Source organism: Lepidochelys kempii, chromosome 1, assembly GCF_965140265.1.
Source record: "Lepidochelys kempii isolate rLepKem1 chromosome 1, rLepKem1.hap2, whole genome shotgun sequence".
NCBI classification, from domain to species: Eukaryota; Metazoa; Chordata; order Testudines; family Cheloniidae; genus Lepidochelys; species Lepidochelys kempii.
The window spans coordinates 184648285-184673636 of record NC_133256.1 but is presented as its reverse complement, the minus strand read 5'-3'; the positions used below and the strand labels follow the sequence as shown (position 1 = coordinate 184673636).

At 44.3% G+C, this 25352-nt stretch overlaps 1 protein-coding gene across 4 annotated transcripts; it reads right to left on the bottom strand.

Annotated features, from left to right (window-relative positions):
* Positions 1–495: 495 nt before the first annotated feature.
* ADPRH (ADP-ribosylarginine hydrolase) lies at positions 496–25352 on the bottom strand. Of its 4 annotated transcripts, none has more exons than XM_073304535.1 (5): positions 25289–25352; positions 21442–21592; positions 7580–7925; positions 4594–4954; positions 496–2292 (listed from the first exon to the last, which is right to left on the bottom strand). In XM_073304535.1, exons 3-5 carry the CDS (start codon positions 7890–7892, stop codon positions 1893–1895), a joined length of 1074 nt encoding a protein of 357 aa, XP_073160636.1. In that variant the 5' UTR covers positions 7893–7925; positions 21442–21592; positions 25289–25352; the 3' UTR covers positions 496–1892. The 4 variants fall into 4 exon arrangements, with proteins under 4 accessions (XP_073160636.1, XP_073160657.1, XP_073160627.1 ...); XM_073304556.1 differs by having other exon boundaries at positions 25293–25326; XM_073304526.1 differs by lacking the exon at positions 21442–21592 and having other exon boundaries at positions 25293–25346.

Below are 25352 nucleotides of genomic sequence, written 5' to 3'. Positions count from 1 at the left end.
TACTAAGGTACGTTGCTCTTGTGGTACTAGTTTAGGTTTGTTCTATAGGTTTGGGGGCAGGAAACAGTTTTCCGAGTCTGAATTTGATAAATGGGCAGATGCATCCTTCCATGACTGCTATAGCAATGGGAGCCCGGACTTGTGCAGAAATACGTGGGCGGAGGGAGTAGCATCCGCACTACCTTACAAAAACAAACCACCTCAGCTCTGAGTTTATATTCCGTGTCACTTCAGCACAGTTCCTTAACGAACAGTGGTGTGTGGCCTTCACTTTCCTAACAGTATCTGTCCATCTTCTCCTTGCCTTTACCTTTGTCCTTTTTGGCACAGGGGTCCTGTCTCCTCAATGCAAGCACAAAAGCTCTTCGCATTACTTTGCAGCGCTTCAAGGGAAGAATAAGTGTACCCTCAGTGACCTGAGCGCTGGGTTTGGTCAGGGATTCATACAACTCCTTCATGTGAGAATGAAGGACAAAATGGAACACCAATAAACAGTTTCATATGAGAAATATGTGCTTTATCTTCCATTTGCCAAATATATGCTTTTATTTAATTCTAGACAGAGCACTTAAAAACCAGAGGTCACCCCAGGCAAAAGGTACAGAACTGCAAATCTCTTTTCCTTCTCATTTGGAAACTTGTTCATACGCTTCCAGCATTTCCTTGATATCTGCTGCAAATTCACCAAAAGGCACAATGGCAAACCTCTGACATGGTGAAGCAGATGTTATCTTCTATTCATTTGCAAATCTAGATGGTTTCACATAGAGCAGAATTGTTCTGCATTATCAGCTTACATTTTGTAGTGATTTTATTTTTTTGTAAAGGATCTTAAACAGGATAAATGATGATCAGCTTGAAAGCTGCCATCTTGGGCGTAAGACACACACAATTCAGCTGTTTGCACAGAAAAGCAAGAAACTTTCAAAGGTGTTATCAGCAGTTACATAACATTTTGAGAAAAGGACATCTATCAACAGCTCTGAAGGTCCCAGCTCTTAACTGGGATATGGTAACAAGTGGCATTTCCTATTTCTAATTCTTCATAACGAGATCCAGTTTGATGAAGTAAGGTGCAAATTCTGTCCCTAATGTTAGAATTACCTTAAGTGAATGGCAAGACTGTATGTGGATTTGACTTCCCCCTTAACTGCAGTAGGCAAGAGATAACAATGACATTTTTATTTAATCATAACAAAAGGTCTTGAAATTCTGCAATTGGTTAGAGACGCTGTGGAATTAGGTTTTAAACAAATGCCAAATGACCAGACTTAAAGCAGGAAAATGTGTCTCCCTACACTAAAGGTGTGAAAATCCTCCCTTGTGCTTCGTACTAATTGGTGCCTTAGGACCAGGGCTTGAATGGGCCCTAGAGCCTGTATTCCCTTCTCAGCTGTCAAGGTGCTCACTATGTGTCTGAGGGAGGCGCACTGCGATGTGAGAGAAGGGAAGGCTCGCACTCGCGCTCGGTGCTGGTTCTGTTCTGTGGAGAAATATTAAATGTCACTCAAACTCAGGACCAAATTATTTTACAATTACTGACAAAATCCAAACCTGACTGACCATGCATTGCTCTCTGGTGTTTCTCAGATTGCATTTCTGCTAACAGTGGCAAAAGGAAAAAAACTGAGGGAACACAGCTGCTATGCCACACTTCCCCCTCACACTTTCATCCTTAATCCTGTTATTCTAATACTAGGCATTGGCTAGACAGACTGCTAAAGCACAAGCAAGACCTGGGTGGATCAGGAGATGGGGGTGAATGGGCAGTAAAGTGCAGTCCAAAATCAATCTAACCCTTTCTTCCCCCCGCCCAAGCTATACAGGGAAGTTTGTACAACTTAGTTTTGTCTTGTGACCTCTAGAACCACCTCTCCTAGCACCACCTTGGCCTAGCTCCGTGGCTGGCTGACCTCATACAAGGCCTTAGCTATTTTCTCCAGCCTCTCTCTGTATTCTAGTTCTCTATAGAGGGCTACATTGACTCCTTCGAAGCCATACATGGCCCCCCACCAGCACGCGGCAATGGCCGCTGTAGAATCTGAGTCCCCACCGTGGAAAAAAGCCCGGTGAGCGAGCTCTGTCCAGGAGTTTCCAGCACCAAGTATGGCATCGTAGGCAATCATTGGGGCATCGTGCCCACTGCTGCCACCCCAGCCAGAGTAGCTCAGGGAAACATAGAATTCATCTCGCTCCTTCACGCCATATACGGGGGGGAAGGTAGGAACAGACACTCCATCTGAAATTCCCCTGGACTCCAGGTATTTTTCCCACCGTTCTTCAAAGTAGGACCTACAAAACAGGGGAGAAAAGTAAGCAAAAGTCCCAGGGCAGCAGTAGGCAGCACTTCTGTTTAACTAGATGGACACCACAGCTGTCAGCAAAAAACATGAGAGAGAGAGAGAGAGAGAGAGAAAACTCAGCCCACCTCCTAAACCAAACAGCAAACCTCTCCTGTCTAATTGGAGACATTAGCTGCACAACACACAGGCGATGAGAGGATGAGACTCAAAGGGAGGAACACTTAAGCCTTTGACTCTTCCCTCCAGGAGAGGGCAGTAATGCACAGACAGGGAAAAATAACCCATTGCATTGCAAGGGATTCAAAGTGACAGAAAATAAGTAGAGAACCCAAATCCTGCACTCAGATAATCTCCACAAACTGCGTGTGTGAATGGATTCAGAGTCCAAACTAGGATCCGTATCAGAATATTTTAGCTGCCCCTCGCCCCCAACCCTAATGTGCTGGGGTCTTTCAAAATGTGTATCTGAACTTCCCACCTCAGCCCCAACTCAACAAATTAATTTGCCTCAGGACTGCTTTCTTCCAAGCCGAGGTAGCTTATTAGTGATGGAAGATAGAGCTGTATGCCTCCCCGCCCTTTTCTGAATTACAGATGAGCCAATCCTGATTACTGCCAATTTGGTATTTGCCAAGCAGTTTACGCAACCAAATTTCAGCCTATGGTTTGTCTGAAGTGTCCACTGGAGACAGGGTAACCAGATGTCCCATTTAATAGGGACACTCCAGTTTTGGGGGACTTTTTCTTATATAGGCACCTATTCACCCCCTGTCCCATTTTTTCACAGGTACTATCCGGTCACCCTAACTGGAGAATTTATTGGTATCTCTGCCTCATGATTAGATGACAAATTTTACAGGAAATTTCTGAATAATGAATAATCATTGGTGTTAAAAATTGTGTGCAACTCTTGAAAATTTCACACTTTTTTTTCACCAATGGTTGTCAGCCATTTGAATAGCCAGTGAATGACTCCACAAAGAATAGTGAACCAAACGTGCTGTTTCTTAGTCACAAATATTCACAAATCACTTTAGTATTCAATGAGCTGTTGTTGAAGATCATCATCAACTGGTGTAAATCTGCATCGCTCCAGCTGAGGAACTGAACCCAAGTGTTGGTTTTTAAGCTAATTAGGACACTGTGAACTACCTTGGATAAAGTTAAAATCCTCCTCCCCAAGCTACCTCTTTTTTTAGAAAGAACCTTGTTAGACTCTGAAAAGCATGAATAATTCCCTCCCTCTCTGTTTCAATCACCTCAGCACTCCCTAGCTCTGTCTGACATCAGCGGTACAGTTTGAACAGAGAGGCTGTTTCGCAGGATGTCCAGTAGAAAGCTCATGGAGAAGCATGTTCTCTCATAAGTTTTGCAGGCTGTAGGATTGGTTTTAGCAAAGAAACATCAGAACCCTTGAGTGCTTGTCCGAGTTGAGCTCGGCTCTGAAACTATTTGAGGTTCTCCATATTTTGTTTCAGAGTTAGCAGCCATGTTAGTCTGTATTCACAAAAAGAAAAGGAGGACTTGTGGCACCTTAGAGACTAACCAATTTATTTGAGCATGAGCTTTCGTGAGCTACAGCTCACTTCATCGGAAGCTTATGCTCAAATAAATTGGTTAGTCTCTAAGGTGCCACAAGTACTGCTTTTCCCTATTTAGTGTAACAGCCCCAGTCTCTAGTCATTCAGGCTCTAGGGAGGAAGGATGGTCTTGTAGCTGAGATGCAGGGAGCTGGGTTCTCTCTTTGGCCTCATTAGAGAACTGAAGTATGGAGGATGACAAGTTGCTTAATCCCCTCTTTCTCCATCTGTAAAGTCATAGCGTTTAAGGCCAGAAGCGACTACAAAATCATCTAGCCTGATCTGTATCTCGTAGGCCCCCAGCACCTGGACACTAACAATAGGGACAGCAATACTTCCCTCCCTCGCAGAGGGTTTAGAAAAGTTAGGTCACTGGGTATGTAAAGCACTTTCATAACCTTCCAACAAGACTGCAGAGAGGCCTGAACGTGCAGGAGTGGGCAATGCAGAGGAAAGCTGTGGCATTGGGTACAAACCTTTCCTATCCTAGGGCCCGGTTCTCATTGACACAAAGACAGTGTAAAAGGGCCATGAAGCAAACCCTCCTTGTTGGGATCCATGAAACAGACTCCTTTCACAGAACAGTGTTCAGACCCCATGGCTGAGGTTGCTGAATGCCTTGCATTTGATAGTCTGGAGAGACTGATAACCAGACATTTGGGGGCCTACAAATTCCAGTCATCTCACCAGCAGAACCCAGCCCAGCTCACCACTGCTTCAGGTTCTCCTTCACAAAGTAGCCAGACTTCCGGATGTAGACTTGAGCCTGCGGCAGCACTTCCATTAGTCCCTTCCCCCATCCGTGAGGGGGCTTGCGATTCACAGCATAGGCGGTAAAGAGAGCCGAAGCCAGGGATCCCAGGTAGCCAGTTGGATGATGATGGGTCATTCGACCGCTCTCGATGCTGACTTGAATCAAGCTGTCCAGCTGCTCAGGATGACAAAACCTCAGCCCAATGCACATGGACCGCATGGCAGCCCCACATCCTCCGTCATTCTTGTTAAATGGAATCCTCCAGCCATCTGGTTTGTCTGGCTGCAGGCCCAGTGCGTTTTGAACGCAGGTAGAACCTGTGCAGGAAGGAAACAGACTAATAAAGGGAAGCCTTGATCAACAGGCCAGAATGTTCATTTAGAATGAGGAATGGTGAAAGCCAGAGGATGGGAAGGGAAGGAGCTTTCCTGTGTACCTTTCCTAATTTCATATCAAGACCTAATTTGCCTCGCTTACCTATGTCTCTCTACTTCAACTGCTGAAATAACTTGTATAATCCCAAACCAAACTCACTTACAACACTAACCTTTGTGTGTGTGTGTGTGTGTGTGTGTGTGTGTGTGTGTGAGAGAGAGAGAGAGAGAGAGAGAGAGAGAAAAATATAAGACAGCATCAAAGTCTCAGTCCTTGTCAAAAACAACAAAATAAAACAAGTTTGGCATTTTCAGGCCAAATTTAGTGTGTGAAAGCAAAGAACTAATTTTAAAAAGTTAAACAATCTTTTTGATTGCCCCACCATCACCACCACCCCCAGACTGTGTGTCTCAACAGATTTTGTCAGACAGCTCCTAAAAACTTCTTCTCTGGCAGAGGAGCACATACATGACAAATTTCAAATAGCATGACTTTTTTTGAACATGTAAGATAAGGGTAAAAAAATCAGTCTTGTAACAGAAAGCTAGCTACAGCTGCAACTACAGAGAGATTCTCTCTCTTAACCACCTAGGACAATGGCAAAGATTGTCAATGTGCCTAAAGTAAGGTACATCCATCCATACTTTGGGAATTAGGCCATCTCTTCTTAGGTAACAAAGCTGCTAGGCACCTGCAGTTTCCTTTGGCTTACCCAGAGTCATGAGTGTTCCTCAGTTTAGGTCCAAAGCATATTTATAGCCTAACAACTGCAAGGCTGTCTAAATCATCAGTGGTAACTTTTGTGTCTCCATTTCCCTATTCCACAAGCATCCAGATATTCCCCTGGAATGTTTGCAACCCAAACTGCAGCATTGTACGAGTGTGGGAAAATAAAACTGGCTAAACTGTGATTGCTGTATTTTCATTGTCCTGCTGAGGAAAAACACAGAAAATTAAATAGCAGAACTAGTGAAAAGGGATTTAGATTTTACTAAATACTAAGGTGTTACCGGTAAAGATCATTATGGTTTTGAAAAATGTTTGATGGGGCTTATCACTTTTCTTGTATTTAATTTCTTATCACATCTGTTTAAAATTTATTTTTGTGTATATGTGTATGCACAAGATGTATACTGCATACCAAAAACTACAGCAGAACCTCTGAGTTACGAACGCCACCGGAATGGAGGTTGTTTGTAACTCTGAACAAAATGTTATGGTTGTTCTTTCAAAAGTTTACAACTGAACATTGACTTAATGCGGCTTTGAAACTTTACTGTGCAGAAGAAAAATGTTGCTTTCCCTTTATTCTTTAGTAGTTTACATTTAACACAGTACTGTACTGTATTAGTTTTGGGGGGTTTTTTTCTCCTGCTGCTGCCTGATTGTGTGCTTCCGGTTTAAAATCAGGTGTGTGGTTGACTCGTCACTTTGTAACTCTGAGTTTCTATTGTATGTTAAAAGAATATTAAGGATGCAAAGCAAAGTACTGAAAAGTTAGAAAATGGCAGAATTAAGGTAGCCCATGAAACCTTAATTTGACTCCCTTGTGCATATACAATATCATACTATCTTTAATTACATGGTCACTACAGCTGCCTGGGCATTAGAATTCCGCAGGATATTCCCAAAATAAACAAACAAAACCCCTACTAGTTCTGTATCCAAATGAAAAGCTGAAATTTCCCATGGAACAGAAATGCCAAAAATTTCACTGATAAGGTTGAAATATTTTATTTTGATTGTATTACTTATATAGCCAGTCAATTTACCCAGCCAGTTCCAGTCTTTCTCCCCAGCCCTGCACAGTTTGTTCCAATCTACTTCCTCCATTGCCCCTCCCCAATCCAGCTCTTGTCAACTCCGCATTTGGATCAGGCTGCTTTCTCCTCCACACTGCTAGGGTGCCAGCAGGGAGGGGATGGGGAGGCATTGAGAGCACAGGACAAAAAGGCTTCCTGCTCTCAGGTCTGATGCCAGGCCCTATAGTGGCCCCCAGCAGCAACTGCAGGGACAGTCATATCCTGTTTAGCCCCTTCCACCCTGGGCTGGAGCATGCTCGGTGCAGACAGAATCTTCAGGGAATGTAGCTGCCAAACTCTACAATGTCTTTACTGAGCATATGTAAAAGTGAATTTTTTTTTTCCCCAAAAGGCTTATAACTGGGCCATATGTGGGCATATTTTTCACAGAAATTGCAAAGGCATATCCCTGACATAAAGGTCACCTCCCTGCCAAATTTCATGTCCCAGATCCAAACACGGAGATGCTAGAACTTCTCGAAGAAACTGTTGTAAGAATATTAGCAAAACAATGTCTTTTTCCCAACCTTGTTCTTGGAAATGGCAGAACAGTTTTATTTGAAACTTTTCAGAAAAATCAGTCTGATGCAGACAACTCACATGGAAAATTTCAGCCTGAACACTTAGTTTGGTAAAGTTATAAGCAACTATAAACAGTGGCAACTCTCTGGCAGCCTTAACTAAAGAAGGAATGAGAGAGAGAAAATTAGACTGAGGAAGGAAACGTTGTTTTGTATGGTACAGATACAATTTCAGAAGGATTACCTGGAGATCTGCCAGCCATGTCATCCATACAGTCCTTGTAGTGCTTTGCTATAAGGGAATAGAGCTCTGGAAAACTTGGCTGTTTCCCAGCAGCTACCAGAGCTTCAGCTGTAGCCAAGTGCATCACTGTGTCATCGCTGACTTTCCAGCCTGCTATACTGATGTTTCCCAGCCCCCCCTTCTGTGCAACCTGCCTGTGAATCTCCTGGCCATTCTGCAGGAACTCCCATTTTCTATTGTAATAGCCCAGGGTATCACCAACTGCGCTCAGCACCATGGCTGCCACATAGTTCTCAATCAGACCTGAACTCATGCTGTGCCGCAGGGTGGCTCCGCTTCGTGGACTCTGAAAATCAAACAAGTATTATTAGTTTGGGAGGGTGCTTCATTGTGTATCTAGTCAAGCAAGAGCCATACTCAAAGTCTTAAGAGCTGGAGCATTCAGCCTTTCTGCACCTGTTGGGCAATTTAACTTGCACAAATAGCTCTGAAATGCAGTATTTGCACACTTTGCCTCACAATCTGTATGGTTAGTTTAGCTTCTGAGTAGGGAATGGCCTGTGGGTGTTCTACTGGGAAACCAATATAAATTCAAACCCTGTTCTGAACCAAGAGTAGATCCCACACCAGCCTTCCATCATACAAGCTTCTAGGCCTTGGCCTATAGCATGTTTCTCTCAGGATCTGACAAAGTACACATTCTTATTCCCAACTACATTCAGCTGCTGCCATCCTGGCCCAGGTAAATTACAGATGCAATTGAGAATAAAGTTATTTATAAGTATTAAAATTTGGATTGATTGGTTTTGTTTTTTTAAAAAAGTGTGATCCATATAACACCCTCAGGTTGGTTGGTTAAGTGGTTTTGTATTAAATCTGTAGTTAAATAAAGCTAACCCAACATTTCTTTATTCAAAAACCAGACAACATATATCCCCCTGCAGGATTTGCCACCTTGTTATAGTAACATTTTGATAAATGCTTAAGAGCCTGAACATGAAATTGTTTGGTCTATTTTTATTGTCTGAGAAAAATGCAAAAAGAAAACCATATCAAGAGTGAAAGGTTAATGTATTAATCAATTGCTATAGGTTAAGAAAGTGATTTAAAACAAAAATGAAGTACAGTTGCACTCTGAAGAGTAATTATAGTGGTCCAGCAGCGCCCCAGAGTTAACATTATATTACAACTTCCATTTAAAGATCAACATTTTTAAGTCTTCTAAAGTTGACATGCTTAGTAGGAGTCCTTTGAAATTTGGTGTGCCTCAAGAGAGTGCAGGGTAGGGGCTATAAAGGCTTAGGACCTGAAAAAAATAACCATTTTTCAAAAAGTTTCTATCTGCAGTTGGTTGCTGTGGTGTAGGGGTTTTTTTGCACAGAGCTAGAGCTAAAACTATTGATGTGAGGCAGTTCAAAATGGTCTCAATCTGTCTAGTTTTACCCAAGATAGTGGTGACACCCACTAAATCTTTGGGGGATACAAACTGAGGACAAGATTTGAGAAAATGTACATTGTTTACAGTGCATACCCGCCAATACAGAACAATGGCTAGAGGGTTTCCTTTCCTTCCATTTTATAGGCTTTAAAGGCCGACACTTGGAAGGGCTCTAAAATCCAAACAGTTCCTCAGATTGCTTTGAAATTGGGTGTGCCTCATGGGGGCACAGGCTTAGAGATCCAGACTTGGGGTCTTTTGACCAAGGGGTTGCCGAGTTACAGCCTCTCCCCACCAAAACTGATTTCCTTCTGCCTTGTACTGTTCAACTGAGGGGTACTAATGACTGGATGAATCACAGATCTCATTGAGACAAACAGCTGTGCAGTCACCCTGCAATTAACATAACTAAGAGTAAGTTAATCATAAGCCCACACCTAAAACAAAAGGTTTGGACTAAGTGGCTACAATTTGAGAGTCATAGGTGGCAGGGGATTTTTGGGAGAGAGGGTGGAGTTGGTGCGGCCAATTGGGACATGGCACTGGAACACTCAGCATTAGCGGGGCTATCAGTCTATTCCTGGCGCCTAGGAATCTGAATAAACCTCTCTGTTCTCGGGGCCAGTTGGTAGGGTAGCTCACCACTGCACTGGGTTCCAGCTCAGGACCCTCAAGCTAGACAAGCAAGATCCGAGTTCATTGACTCAGGAAGGAGTTCAGGGCACCAGCAACCTTCCCCCAGGTCACTGCAGGCTCTTCAGCCTCTTGGTCTGTTCCACCCTTCCTGGGGTGTTGTCCCTTGGTAGCTCTCTAGCAGTTTGCTGACAGGAGTTCCTTTCGGCAGTCTACTCGCTCCTCTGTTAGCCACCCCACCCCTCTGCGTCCAAGCCCTTTTATCCTTCCAGCTGCTGTGAGGCTGCCAGTCAGCAGTGCCTGTATTAACCCTTTGGTTGTTGGGCCAGCATTGGGTACATACACTCCATGACGGTGGGAGGCAGGAATTAAACATATGAATGCTTCCTGGGAGGGAGGGGCATTAAGGGGCAGAGCAGTGGGGGAACAAGGGGAGAGGGGTTTGGGGCTGCAGCAAGGGGAGAAGGATAGCTGGCGATGAGTGATAGAGGAGAGAGAGGTTGGGGGTGCAGTTGAGGGAGGCGTGAGGGTTAGGGAAATTGGAAGGGCAGGATACTGAATTGTTGGGATGAATGGCATGGAACTGGGGGAGAATACAGACAGGCACCTGTGAGCCCCACATTCTTCCCTCCCATGTGTGTGCCCAAATCTGAAGGGCTCTTGCCCCTTGGGCGGGGGGGGGGGGGGCTGAGCCCCCCACCTTTTCCTCTCATGAGCTGAGGTGTGGGAGGCCTTGTTGCTTTGGGGGTATCTGAATCCCTCTCACTGCCCTCTCTGTGAGTGCTAGGATCTGAGGGAGCTAGTGCTCATCCAACTTTTTCCCTTTTTGTCCTTTAATAGCATTAGATGGATTCATGTGAGTGAGAGTACATGGGTTGCAAAAACAGGTGAAAGGTTTAAACCATTCAGCAATTGTGGGGTTAGCAGAGTAAAGGTATGTGTGATAGGGCATATTAGAGCATTGCTGAAATAAGACAGAGGTAAGATTGCATGGACAGCCTTAATTCTACGTTTCCTGGTTTTTAGAAGTTTGACTTTTGCTCCACTTAGCGTTCTGCAAGGAGATGACATGCCGCCAAGCAACCCTAACTCTGCCGGCATGTAGTTTTTTTTGCCATTGAATTTTATAGAAATGACCCCTTATTGCCTTGATCTACCCCGTGTGTATATTCAGAGTTGGATCTGTTTAGTTTAGTGAAACCCCTTTCTTTCTGCTACATTTCACTTCTGCAATCCCTGCAGAACCAGCCCAGTTGCAAGTGTGAACTGGCGCCTATTCCTTTCTGCACATCAGGCCTTTGCATACTTAGTTTCAATCAGTTGCACCTGTGCAAAATCAATGAAGATGCTTAAATGCAATAAGAGGACAAGTAGGAAAACTTACAGATGGAGGCTGTCAAGGTTCCTTCCCCACTCTGAACTCTAGGGTACAGATGTGGGGACCTGCATGAAAACCTCCTAAGCTTACTTTTACCAGCTTAGGTTAAAACTTTCCCAAGGTACAAATTAATTTTACCCTTTGCCCTTGGAATTTCCACTGCCACCACTAAACTTTAACTGGGTTTACTGGGAAACGTAGTTTGGACACGTCTTTCCTCCCAAAATCCTCCCAACCCTTGCACCCCACTTCCTGAGGAAGGTTTGGTAAAAATCCTCACCAATTTGCATAGGTGACCACAGACCAAACCCTTGGATCTTAGAACAATGAAAAAGCATTCAGTTTTCTTACAAGAAGACTTTTAATAGAAGTAAAGGAATCACCTCTGTAAAATCAGGATGGTAGATACCTTACAGGGTAATTAGATTCAAAACATAGAGAATCCCTCTAGGCAAAACCTTAAGTTACAAAAGAGACACACAGACAGGGATAGTTATTCTATTCAGCAGAGTTCTTTTCTCAGCCATTTAAAGAAATCATAATCTAAACACATACCTAGCTAGATTACTTACTAAAAGTTCTAAGACTCCATTCCTGGTCTATCCCCAGCAAAAGCAGCATATAGACAGACACACAGACCCTTTGTTTCTCTCCCTCCTCCCAGCTTTTGAAAGTATCTTGTCTCCTCATTGGTCATTTTGGTCAGGTGCCAGCAAGGTTACCTTTAGCTTCTTAACCCTTTACAGGTGAGAGGATTTTTCCTCTGGCCAGGAGGGATTTTAAAGGGGTTTACCCTTCCCTTTATATTTATGACAGAGGTATAGAGGCTGCATCTGCATCAGGAATTTTAGACAAGCCTCCCATGTTTGTACACCAATGCGAGGAGCCTAGGTAACAAAATGGAGGAACTAGAGCTACTGGTGCAGGAAGTGAAACCAGATATTATAGGGATACAGGAACAGGGTGGAGTAGTAGTCATGACTGGACGACAGCTATTGAGGGGTATGTGCTGTTTGGGAAAGAAATAAAGGTAAAGGTGGTGGAGTAGCACTGTATATCAATGATGAGGTAGAATGTAAAGAAATAAGAAGCGATGAAATGGATAAGACAGAGTCTGTCTGGGCAAAAATTACATTGGGAAAGAAAGCTTCTAGAGCCTCCCCTGGGATAGTGCTTGGGGTGTGCTATAGACTGCCTGGATCTAATGTGGGTATGGACAGAGACCTCGTTAATGTTTTTAATGAAGTAAACACTAATGGGAACTGTGTGATCATGGGAGTCTTTAACTTCCCAGATATAGACTGGAGGACAAGTGCTAGTAATAATAACAGGGCTCAGATTTTCCTAGATGCGATAGCTGATGGATTCTTTCATCAAGTAGTTGCTGAACCGACTAGAGGGGATGCCATTTTAGATTTGGTTTTGGTGAGTAGTAGTGAGGACCTCATAGAAGAAATGGTTGTAGGGGACAAGCTTGGCTCAAGTGATCTTGAGCTAATTCAGTTCAAACTGAATGGAAGGATAAACAAAAATAAATCTGCGACCAGGGTTTTTGATTTCAAAACGGCTAACTTTAAAACATTAAGGAAATTGGTTAGGGAAGTGGATTGGATTGAAGCACTTATGGATCTAAAGGCGGAGGAGGCCTGGGATTACTTCAAGTCAAAGTTGCAGAAGCTATCAGAAGCCTGCATCCCAAGAAAGGGGAACAAATTCATAGATAGGAGTTGTAGACCAAGCTGGATGAGCAAGCATCTCAGAGAGGTGATTAGAAAAAAGCAGAAAGCATACAAGGAGTGGAAGATGGGAGCAATCAGCAAGGAAAGCTACCTTATTGAGGTCAGAACATGTAGCGATAACGTGAGAGACTAAAAGTCATGTAGAGTTGAACCTTGCAAAGGGAATTAAAACCAGTAGTAAAAGGTTCTATAGCCATATAAAGAAGAAGAAGAAAAAAAGGAAAGAAGAGGTGAGACCGCTAAACCCTGAGGATGGAGTGGAGGTTAAAGGATAATGTAGGCATGGCCCAATATTTGAACAAATACTTTGCCTCAGTCTTTAATGAGGAACTTAGTGAGAATGGTAACATGACAAATGGGAATGAGGATACAGAGGTAGATATTACCATATCCGAGATAGAAGCCAAACTCGAATAGCTTAATGGGACTAAATTGGGGGGCCCAGATAATCTTCATTTGAGAATATTAAAGGAACTGGCACATGAAATTGCAAGTCCATTAGCAAGATTTTTTAATGAATCTGTAAACTCAGGGTTTGTACGGTATGACTGGAGAATTGCTAACATAGTTCCTATTTTTAAGAAAGGAAAACAAAGTGATCCAGGTAACTACAGGCCTGTTAGTTTGACATCTGTAGTATGCAAGGTCTTGGAAAAAGTTTTGAAGGAGAAAGTAGTTAAGGACATTGAGGTCAATGGTAAATGGGACAAAATACAACATGATTTTACAAAAGGTAGATCGTGCCAAACCAACCTGATCTCCTTCTTTGAGAAAGTAACAGATTTTTTAGACAAAGGAAACATGAGTTCCCTGCATCACTTGGTGAACATACCATTCTCCACAAAATTTGAATTTTGCTGTCTGTTGGCTAGTGTCTCCTAAAGATGTGTAATCACATGGTACTTCATGGACAGGTCACTTTTCTTACCCCACAGGGCTTATTACAAAAATCTACAATGCACAATTCAGTTATGGGAGAATGTAGAGAGATGCTTGGCGAGGACAAAAATATTGCAGGAAAATTGTGTTGTAGGAAGTGGTTGTAAAGGAGGAGAGGATATTGGTAGACAAGCAGAAGGTTACTTTTCCATGATTGTCATATTATGGCCACCAAATGCCATCTTTCTTGGCTTCTTCATCATACGGCACCTTGGTATACACATTGCCTGAAACAGGTGAAGCATGAAGGAGGATGGCTAGGTTCTAGGGGTCAAAATCCCAGTCTGAACCCATCTTTTTGATATGTAGTCTTGGCTGAATAGGAATCCAGGCAGCAGTTCTTTGCTTCCACAAACTTCCAGTCAGCAGACCCAAGTGGTGGGTAGCATGGTGAATCATAACTGTCTACAGCACTGACTGTTGTGTATTGTTTGTTGTGAGGAGTGCTTTGGTTGGTTGATTGGTTTTTTTTTAAATCTCCATGATGAGATCATTTTTCAGATTGAACTTTTTGGATTGTTTGGAGGCAAAGCTAGTTCTGGACAAGAACAGAATTGTCTTTGCTTGAATTTTAGCCAGTATGACTTGCAGGAGGTATTTCAGGCCACTCCTTCTGAATCCAATTCATGTATCTCCTGACTGATGAACTCTACTGGAGAGACAGGGAGTCTGTTTTTAGAAGAGATTCTTAATTGTTTCCATGTGGGAGAGCAAGGTGACATTTTTAAATAAGGAAGTGATCATTTGGCTCAAGAAACAATCACCTGACATTGATTTAGTTGGGGATTGGTCCTGCTTTGAGCAGGGGGTTGGACTAGATGACCTCCTGAGGTCCCTTCCAATCCTGATATTCTATGAAACACAGTGGATCTAATTTACCTAGATTTCAGTAAGGCATTTGATACCGTGCTACATGGGGAATTATTAGTTAAATTGGAAAAGATAGGGATCATTATGAAAATTGAAAGGTGGATAAGGAATTGGTTAAAAGGGAGACTACAGCGGGTCCTACTGAAAGGTGAACGGTCAGACTGGAGGGAGGTTACCAGTGGAGTTCCTCAGGATTTGGTTTTGGGACCAATCTTTTTATTACTTACTTCAGCACAAAAAGTGGGTGTACGCTAATAAAGTTTGCGGATGATACAAAGCTGGGAGGTATTGCCAATTTAGAGAAGGACCGGGATATCATACAGGAGGATCTGGATGACCTTGTAAACTGGAGTAATAGTAATAGGATGAAATTTAATAGTGGAAGGTGTAAAATCATGCATTTAGGGATTAATAACAAGAATTTTAGTTATAAGCTGGGGACGCATCAATTAGAAGTAACGGAGGAGGAGAAGGACCTTGGAATATTGGTTGACCACAGGATGACTATGAGCTGTCAATGTGATATGGCCATGAAAAAAAGCTAATGTGGTCTTGGGATGCATCAGGCGAGGTATTTCCAGTAGAGATAAGGAGGTGTTAATACCGTTATACAAGGCACTGGTGAGACCTCACCTGGAATACTGTGTGCAGTTCTGGTCTCCCATGTTTAAGAAGGATGAATTCAAACTGGAACAGGTACAGAGAAGGGCTACTAGGATGATTCGAGGAATGGAAACCCTGTCTTATGAAAGGAGACTCAAGGAGCTTGGCTTGTTTAGCCTAACCAAAAGAAGGTTGAGGGGAAGATATGATTGCTCTTTATAAATATATCAGAGGGATAAATACCGGCGAGAGAGAGGAATTATTTAAGCTCAGTACCAATGTGGACACAAGAACAAATGGATATAAACTGGCCATCGGGAAGTTTAGACTTGAAATTAGACAAAGGTTTCTAACCATCAGAGGAGTGAAGTTCTGGAATAGCCTTCCAAGGGAAGCAGTGAGGGCAAAAGACCTATCTGGCTTCAAGATTAACCTCGATAAGTTTATGGAACAGATGGTATGATGGGATAACATGATTTTGGCAATTAACTGATCTTTAATTATTCATGGTAAATAGGCCCAATGGCTTCTGATGGGATGTTAGATGGGGTGGGATCTGAGTTACTACGGAGAATTCTTTCCTGGGTATCTGGCTGGTGAATCTTGCCCACATGCTCAGGGTTCAGCTGATCGCCATATTTGGGGTTGGGAAGGAAATTTTCCTCCAGGGCAGATTGGAAGAGGCCTTGGGGGTTTTTCGCCTTCCTCTGTAGCATGGGGCACAGGTCACTTGCTGGAGGATTCTCTGCACCTTGAAGTCTTTAAACCATGATTTGAGGACTTCAATAGCTCAGACATAGGTGAGAGGTTTATTGCAGGAGTGGGTGGGTGAGATTCTGTGGCCTGCATTGTGCAGGTCAGACTAGATGATCATAATGGTCCCTTCTGACCTTAATATCTATGAGTCTATTGCAGGTCGAGCATTGGCTAGAGCAATAGTGTAGACAGGGCCCAGGGGTTTTAAGAGTCAACAGTGTGCCCTTGTTGCCAAAAAGGCTAATGGCATTGTGGGCTGTATAAGCAGGGACATGGCCAGCAGATCGAGGGACATGATCATTCCCTTCTATTCGACATTGGTAAGGCCTCATCTGGAGTACTGTGTCCAGCTTTGGGCCCCACACTACAAGAAGGATGTGGAAAAATTGGAAAACGTCCAGCGGAGGGCAACAAAAATGATGAGGGGACTGGAACACATGACTTATGAGGAGAGGCTGAGGGAACTGTGATTGTTTAGTCTGCAGAAGAGAAGAATGAGGGGGGGATTTGATAGCTGCTTTCAATTACCTGAAAGGGGGTTCCAAAGAGGATGAATCTAGACAGTTCTCAGTGGTAGCAGATGACAGAACAAGGAGTAATGGTCTCAAGTTGCAGTGGGGGAGATCTAGGTTGGGATATTAGGAAAAACTTTTTTACTAGGAGGGTGGTGAAGCACTGGAGTGTGTTACCTAGGGAGGTGGTGGAATCTCCTTCCTTTGAGGTTTTTACGGTCAGGCTTGACGAAGCCCTGGCTGGGATGATTTAGTTGGGGATTGGTCCTGCTTTGAGCAGGGGGTTGGACTAGATGACCTCCTGAGGTCCCTTCCAGCCCTGTATTCTATGATTCTATGAACCAGCCTGTTGTCTGACCATGCTCAGGATAGATCTAGACAATTCTGTGCTTAAAATGCCAGTGGTCGGTCTGCACTAGTGCTCCAACCCTTGGTATAATTTAATACCAATTTAGGGGACATTTACCTAAGACACTCTGTGAGCAAGGACAGAGCAGTTTGGCAACTTGGCAGAAATCACACAGGAAGTCAGCATCAGATCAGCTTGTGTGAGTTAGTCATTCTAAGTGAGTCAAGGGATTTTTTAGAAATTTGGTTTTAGATTTATTTTAAAAAAAATCCCATCTCAAGCCTTGGGTGCTTTAACACAACATAAAACTCACAATCCATCCAAAAACAGAGAACCAGGATAGGCCAAACTTAGGGGCAGATTTTAAGGTCGGAACATGGTCAGCAAATATGCAGCATAGCCACATCGCCTTAGGCTTTTTTTAAATATAAAAAGTTTAAAGTAAACAAATAAAACAAAAATCACAGGCCCAAACCTACGTGGAATCTCACTCAAACTGCGTTGGTTTGCATATTCTCAATTACTGGAACCTCACATCAATGGCAATACTTTTCCTTGGCCAATTGTTTTATGAGGCTGTCTTGTCTTTCTCTGTTGGAAGGAGAGCAAGATCACTCAACTGTGTCTGTGGTAGTGTTGAACACACATAATTTTTGACACATCTTAATGTGCTCATTTCACATTCAGCGCAAGGCACTCCAATGAGCAGGGTGAGAGTCAACACAATTATTTCCATTTCTGGTAAAACATCACCGGGATAACTTGACACTATGAAATTCAAGTAACTCTGGACTCCAAGGGACAAACCGAACACCTCTGTGTCCTTTGTTTTTCAAGATGAATAATTTTACAATCTCATGAACCAAATCTAAAGAAAAATTAATATTTCCCCATGAGTTTAAGACCTTTCACTTTGACTCTGCTAAAGTTATATTTTTGAAGTCACCTGGGATGGATAAAACCAAATCAAGCAGCTACCTCTTGAATTCCCTCACACTGAGATTTTAGCTCACTGATCATATCTAAGACCTCAAAATATTTCCTTTGATGGTTCTCCTTTGTTTCTAACACACAATTGTGTACAAATGCATCATACATGCATAGTACACATCTCTTCCTTTGGCTTGGATAGTTTGTATTTCCATAACTCATTGCTTCTGACCTGGTCTGAGATTTTTACAATTTCCCGCATAATTTTTTTCAGATCTGAGATTGCTGAGCTAATTCACTGTGTTGGAGGACTTGGATCAGGTCAATTTTCTATGACCGAAGGATTCCAGAGACTGCAGCCATGATAATGAAGATCCTATGCCACCATAACAGACTGAGGTAGAACAGCCAATCCATCAGACATGTTGCTTTTTGCTCAATATATGTCCTCACTACTCCTGCATTCAGCCACAATTTCATCTTCTTGGCATTCAATAATACTCTAATGCATTTACTATAGTTGCCTCAATGGCTTTCATTTGCGCTGCCCATCTAGTCTCGCAGAGTGCTGTTCGATAATAAAGGTCTCCTTCATTCTTTAGAAGCCTGTTCCATTTCAGCTGCTGCATCAGTCCTGACAGCGACTTCAGGGCCCTACAGCGCATCATCAAGTTCCTCTTCTCTTTGTAAAACTGTACTCTCTCAAGCAAGAGTTTGAAGATCAAGATTATTTTTAGACTTAATCATTAGGTTTTCCACATCGATGGCTCGTCTGTGAAATATTTATGTATTTCCTGCAAAGCTGTGAAGAAAATCTTCAGGTCTGGATTGGCCATATCTTCAGAAGCATGAACCAAAACTAGGTTAATTTGATGTGCTAGGCCAGGCCTGCACAACATGCGGCCCCCGTGGGCTCACTGTGCTGCCTGCGGGGGCTGTAGGCAAGCGGCGGGGTGGGGCAAGCAAATGGCTGGCTGGTCAACCAGTGGGTGGGTGGGCAGGCGGGGTGGTGAAGAGGTCAGTGGTTGGGGGCAGATGAGCTGGCGGCGGGGGAAGGGGACTGAGGAGGCAAGCGATGAGTCGGTGGCTGAAGGGGGGCATCCATTTTCAGTATTTTAATTTTTGTTACTGTGTTGTACTTAAAATACCGTACAGGATCTTTTCAGGGGGAATAAGGCAAAACGCCACATTTATTAGTATTACATGTAATAACCAGCACTATCATATGCATAGGATGTATATCACGCTCCTGCACTCACATACACACACACACTCCATCGTGCTGTTGTTACCAACGAGCTGCTCCCCTTAATTTCACTGGCCAGGTGAGTTAGATGGGGGAGGGGTGGAGCCGGGCTTCTGCCGATCCGGATCAGTGCTCCAATGTTGACAAGACGAAACCCAGGGTTCTCTGCAAGACACCTCACTTTTATAGCAGCTTCCCTCTTATGCAAATCTCCCAGATTCAAAATCTGGGACTGTGTCCGTTGGTCCTTTTTGCTGCTTTTCTCTGGGCTGGGGGTTGTCCCAATGCTGCAAAGAGGGTGTTCCCAAAGGAAGGTGCTTGCTTCTAATCCCCGAGGCCATCAGTATGTCTTCTCTTCTCTAGTCAGCCCACTTGACAAGTTTGATTGTCCTTGGTTTGGCTCCCATCACCTCTCCAAGGGTTGCAGCTGTCTGGAGGTGCCTGCCTACCACCCCTGCCTCATTCACACCTCATTCATTCAACAGGGCAATTGATTACAAAGTGGGGGGAAGATCTTATTCTACTTCTAGCAAAAAGACATTTTTCTTTTACCTTAATTATACTACCTTAGGGGCCTGCTATATCATATTACCAAGGTTCAATACAAAGTCATATAAAAGTTATACAAAAATGCATAATGCAGAGATTTATCTACAACTGCATTGATTGACTGCTGTGTGCAGTAATATAGTGACCCCTGGGTCTTTGAATGAGGCTTTATACTTGGGAGGGGTGAGGGGGCGCAAAGAGGCAAGCAGTGAGCCGGCAGGGGTTCTAGGGGCGGGCATGCAGGTTTCTGGCAGGGGAGGGAGGAGGTGAAAGGAGGCGAGTGGTGCGTGGGGGACTGACTAGGAGGGACGCAGCAAGCTAGCAGGGGGTTAGGGGGTGAAGAGGGGTGTGATGGTGGGGCTGAGCGGGGCAGGGACGGGTCCTATTTTACTGCTGTGATCTGGTCACCCTATTCACGCCGTTTCTTTCCCCCTCTACAGGCTTCCAGTGTGCCATGCACCATGAGATATCTCTTCTCTTTGTGTGTGACTGTGAGTGTTTCCCTTGTGTGTGAATTTATTCAATACAATCTTGAGCTTCATAATGGATACCATGAGTGAAAAGAAAAAGAGAATCAGAGCACAGAGTTTTCAACACTGAATGGACGAATAAATACTCATGTACTGTTTCCAAAGACAAAATACTGTGCCTTGTGTGTCGTGAAACGTTAGCCATTCCAAAAGAATACAACCTTCGGCGGCACTTTGAAACTAAACATCCCAATCTCGCCAAACTGAACCCAAATGAAACCCAAACCCAGTTTAGTGAAAAACCTTAGTGGAGAACAGCAAATTTTCAAGAAAGTGAGCACTGAGAATGATACGGTTACTAAAGTAAGCTTCCAAATTTCTAAGGAAATTGCTGCTGCTGGGACATGCTTCACAGAAGGCGAGTTTTTAAAAAAGTGTATGTTGACTGCTGTATCTGAGTTACGTCCAGAAAAGAGGGGAATATCTGAGAATGTCAGTCTAGCACGCATGACTGTACAGAGAAGAATAGCTGACTTTTCTACCAATCTAAGTGATCAGTTAAAGCAAAGAGTCAGTAAATTCTGCTTTTACTCCCTAGCTATGGATGAAAAGACTTTAAAGACAGCGCCCAACTTCTTATTTTTATTAGAGGTATTGATAAAAACTTCGAAATTACTGAAGAACATGTGCTCCATGATAGGTTGCACAACCGGAAAAGAAATCTCCAGTGAAGTGATAAAGTGCATGAATGATAAGTCGGGATTAGATTTCACAAACTTGGTGGCCATTTGTACTGATGGTGCTCCAGCTATGTGCGGAAAAAATGTTGGAACAGTTACTCTTCTTGAAGAATTTATCGGGAGACAAATAACCAAACATCACTGCATTATACATCAGCAGGTTTTGTGTAGCAAAGTCTTAAAATTTGAGCATGTAATGTGAGTTGTAGTTTCCATTGTAAACTACATCCGTTCTAGAGGACTAAAACATAGGACATTTCGAGCCTTTCTTGAAGGGGTAGACGCCGAGTGCAGCAGCTTAATCTACCATACGGGAAGTGAGGAGGTTGAGTAGAGGAAGAGTGCTCCAGTATTTCATTGCTTTGAAAGAGGAGGTAGCAATATTCCTAGAAAATGGGCCAATAAAATTCCCAGAGCTTGAAAATGAGTCCTGGAATCAAGATCTCTTTTTCTTTTTGTGATATTACAGCACACCTGAATGATCTCAACATTCAACTTCAGGGAAAAGATCAACTTATATTTAAAATGTGTGCAGCAGTGAAAGCTTTCAAAATGAAATTGAAACTTTTCAGAAGTCAGCTGTCAAAAGGAGAACTGTGTCACTTTCCCACTTGTGCACAGCGTATCCCTCAGCACAAACATGCCGAGTTAGAAGAAAAATATGCAAAGCACATTAATCTTTTGATTGAAGAATTTGACAGAAGACTTACTTTGTCTAAAGAAGAAGACGTCCAGTTGAAGCTGACTGAAGATCCCTTTTCCGTGGAACCAGATTTGCAGTTGGAGTTTATTGAACTTCAATGTTCGGCGGTTTACCGAAATAAGCACAGAGAAAGCAGCCTGCGGGACTTCTACAAAAGTCTGGACAATGAAAAATACAAGAATCTTATCGAAGTTGCACTGAAAACGTTCAGCATTTTTGGAAGCACTTACATATGTGAACAAACATAATCCACATGAAAAAAAACAAGCATCGTTCTTCTCTGACTGACGACCATTTGAAGACATTATGAAAATATCCACTTCAAATATCACCCCCAAATACGACAACCTTGTTGCCCAAAAGAGATGTACTATCTCTCATTAAATTTGCAAGGTAATTATGAAAAGTACAAATATTTTCTTTCAACGGAACAGGTGTTTTTCATTTTTCCATGATTCATTAAAAAAACTAAAATTAAAAAAAGTTTGCTTTAATTGAAAAATTCTTAATAAAGTATCACTACCCCCCGCCCCTCCCTTCCTTTTTGGCCCACAGCTGTTTCGGCGGGTCAGCGCTGGGGAAGGAGGGTTTGTTTCCACGGGGCCGGGCAGCACTGTGGGGGGGGGGGGGGGGGTTCGGCAAGGCCAGGGAGTTTTGGCCCTCAGCTGTTTTCTTTGGAGTAATATGGCCCTCGCCGCTTTACGGGTTGTGCAGGCCTGTGCTAGGCAATGGATATATGGTGCACACACTTTGCCTCCCTTGCCTGAAAGATGTTCTCTCTCTTTTGCTTGCATTCCTCCACGAGGTCCAGCCATAACACTGGCCCCAACATATCCCTGTCATAAGAACATAAGAACGGCCATACTGGGTCAGACCAAAGGTCCATCTAGCCCAGTATCCTGACTTCCAAAAATGGCCAATGCCAGGTGCCCCAGAGGGAATGAACAGAACAGGTAATCATCACGTGATCCATCCCCGTCACCCATTCCCAGCTTCTGGCAAACAGAGACTAGGGACACCATCCCTGCCCATCCTGGCTAATAGCCATTGATAGACCTACCATCCATGAACTTATCTAGTTACTTTTTGAATCCTGTCCAGACATGTGTTTAGGGTCTGATCCAATACTTGTCAAATAAAACTTCAGTTAACTTGTCACACAAGGATGCAGCATCTGCCTCGCTTATTGCCACAAATGCTCTTTTATATCTACTTTTCCTTTGATACGATCAATATTAAAAAAGTGAAGCCATTTGATCAACATGTTTGCATCTGCAATGACAGTAAACAACTTCACTTCTTTGCAGCTAGTAAATATGTGCTTCCTGGTTTCTGAGGCAAAAAGACTTATATGTTCATAGGCAATTTTCTTGCTCAAGTATTTATTCTCTTGGTGTCACTGGTATGTCAGGCAGAAGTTGTATTATGTCAGGCAAGCAGCTTCATAATCAACTAAATACCACAAGAGATGCTCTCCAACACTTCACAGTGGCCGTGAAAAGGGAGACCTAAACTAGCTGAAGTTTTGACTGTCATGCAATATTTTTAATACTTCTTGCAACTTCCTGATATTTTCAGATGCTAGTTTATCAAAACATGTATTGTTACTTGTGAAGGGTCAAAACTGTAAAGCTGCCACATGTGACTACAGATGTTGTTTGGTCCTCCCATGAACAGCCATTAACTTTAGCATATTCTTCCAATCATTGAAACCTTTTACCCATGTTGATTTTTGAGCTTCTGTATCCCCAAAGGTTTCAGAGTAGCAGCCGTATTAGTCTGTATTTGCAAAAAGAAAAGGAGTACTTTTGGCACCTTAGAGACTAACCAATTTATTTGAGCATAAGCTTTCGTGAGCTACAGCTTACTTCATCGGATGCATAAAGTGGAAAATACAGTGTATCACCAATCAATCACCAAATGTGACAGTATGTGTAATCTGAAAGATATGAGCATGCTAAGCTACTTGACATGCAAATCTTCATGCAGTGCTTTTATCATGCTGTAAAATGAAGATGGGAAAATGGCATCTTGATGGAAAAATTGAAACTCTCCATTTGGCATATCACACTTGACGGGCAGGCAAGGACCAATCTGTACAAGCATACACAATTGCTCCAGTGATAAAACTGAATCGTGAAAGTGACTTATCATATGGGAACTTCAAACCTATTCCAGCAGGAAGACTGCTTTGACCTGCTCCATTGTTGGCCTGCTCATCCACTGAGCCTTTGGTTTTGCTCCTTTCAAGTTCTTCTACAGGGTCTCTGGTTTTACGATCATCTATGGGATCTTTGGCTACGTTGGGCTGTAGCTAATCTACAGGCAGTGGCGGATTAACACGTGCCCAGGGGCCCGGCCAATTTGGGGGCCCCCGCAGGAATGCCAGAACCTGGGTAGAAGTGGGAGGGGGGCCACGGTCACCAGAACTGTGGCCCTGACCCCTGCTCCTCCTCTTCCCCCCCGCCCCCCAAGGCCCCACCCCCTGGCCAGGGCAGAAGCTGGAGCTGGCAGTGGTAAGAGCTGCCCAGGGAGCTCAGGCCACTGTGGGGAGCCTCGGAACCTGCATCTGCCCTAAGTAGGGGGCCAGAGTGTCCAAGAGCAGCCCCCAGCCCAGTGGGACATGCCGCTGCCGGTGGGACACAGGGGCAGGGCTCCAGTCCGGCCTCCTGCCCCCTCCCCAGGGCCTACAGACATGCTCTGTGGGGAGGGGAGCCCTGACCTGGCCTGGGAGGCAGTAGGGAGCCCTGGGAAGGTCACAGGCAGCAAGGAGCTGGGCAGAGAGCTTTTCCGGCTTCAGCAGCCACTGCACTCCACCCAGGCTCCTCTGCTCGGTCACCCCACTGCCGCCTAGGCTTTGTGCCTAAGGCAGCAGCCACATGCAGCATTGCTCCTCCTGTCGCCTCTAGCCTGAGGTTTGCAGTTTTTGGGGGGGTAACACCACCCCCACCTCCCCAAACTATACCCATGCAGCCGCTGCTTTGTGCCTGCCTGAGGCTACTACGCCTATGTGAAAAAATGGGTGGGCATAACCTTCTCTCTTTAAAAAAAGGGGGGGAGATGGCCTCCCTCTTTTCCCCGATTCTGGCGCCCCTGAGCCCCCAGAGTGTGGGGGGCCCAAAAGTTCTTTGTGCCCAGGGCCCCAGTAAATCTTAATCCGCCTCTGAACTGGAGCAACCCCGGCAGGCTGGGGAAACTCCTGCTACTATCAGCCAGTGCTGGGCATGGGCAATGCTGTGGGATTTGCAAAGGCGTTGCATGACAGGTGGGGACGGGTCCCCTGCTGGGACTCCCTTTAAAACCGGGGGCTGATGGCCAGGGTGCAGGTATTAGACACAGCACAACCCAGGTAACTGCAACAGCCCTGAGGCAGCGAGGGGGGGCCCCTGGCCATGGAGACTTGTGAGAGGAGGGCCCCAGAATCCAGCAGGGCGGGCAGTGGAATAGCTGGGGCAGCTGTAGACTGCCACGTGCCCCTGCAAATCATGAGAACGGTGGGGGTTGGTTAATGTTTGCAAGCGCTTGGAAGAAGTGAGAAGTGCTCAGCCTTGGGTGAAAGGCGGGAGTGCTATTGCCGTCCTCCCTCCCCCCAGTTTCATCCAACCCGAAATGTCACCACGCCCAGGGCGCGGATAGCCAGGAGACACTCTGAGCCTGGCCTGTGCACTTCAGGAGAGAGAGCTGCCCTCGGCTAGCCTGAGTTTCTTTCTGTCGCTTGCTCACAAACTAACTAGGGGAAAGCGGCGTTCTGCCTGGCTGGGCGCCTCACGGCCGGGACGGGCACACGGCGGCCGCATTTTACAGTCCGGTTGTAAGAAACGCTGTAAAGAAGGTGGTTAAAGGGGAGGAATTACTTGCAGTTCTGCAGCCGAGCCCTCTTGCGGAATGTGACTCTTCCGTCCTGCGGCGGGGGGTGGA

What these genes read in the sequence shown, in the direction of transcription:
- ADPRH (XM_073304535.1), bottom strand. Translation starts at nt 7,892, where the DNA reads ATGAGTTCAGGTCTGATTGAGAACTATGTGGCAGCCATGGTGCTGAGC. An exon ending in CATGGCTGGCAGATCTCCAG is followed by an intron (nt 4,955 to 7,579) that starts GTAATCCTTCTG and finishes CTTCCTGCACAG; the next exon opens with GTTCTACCTGCGTTCAAAAC. An exon ending in AAGGAGAACCTGAAGCAGTG is followed by an intron (nt 2,293 to 4,593) that starts GTGAGCTGGGCT and finishes CCTGTTTTGTAG; the next exon opens with GTCCTACTTTGAAGAACGGT.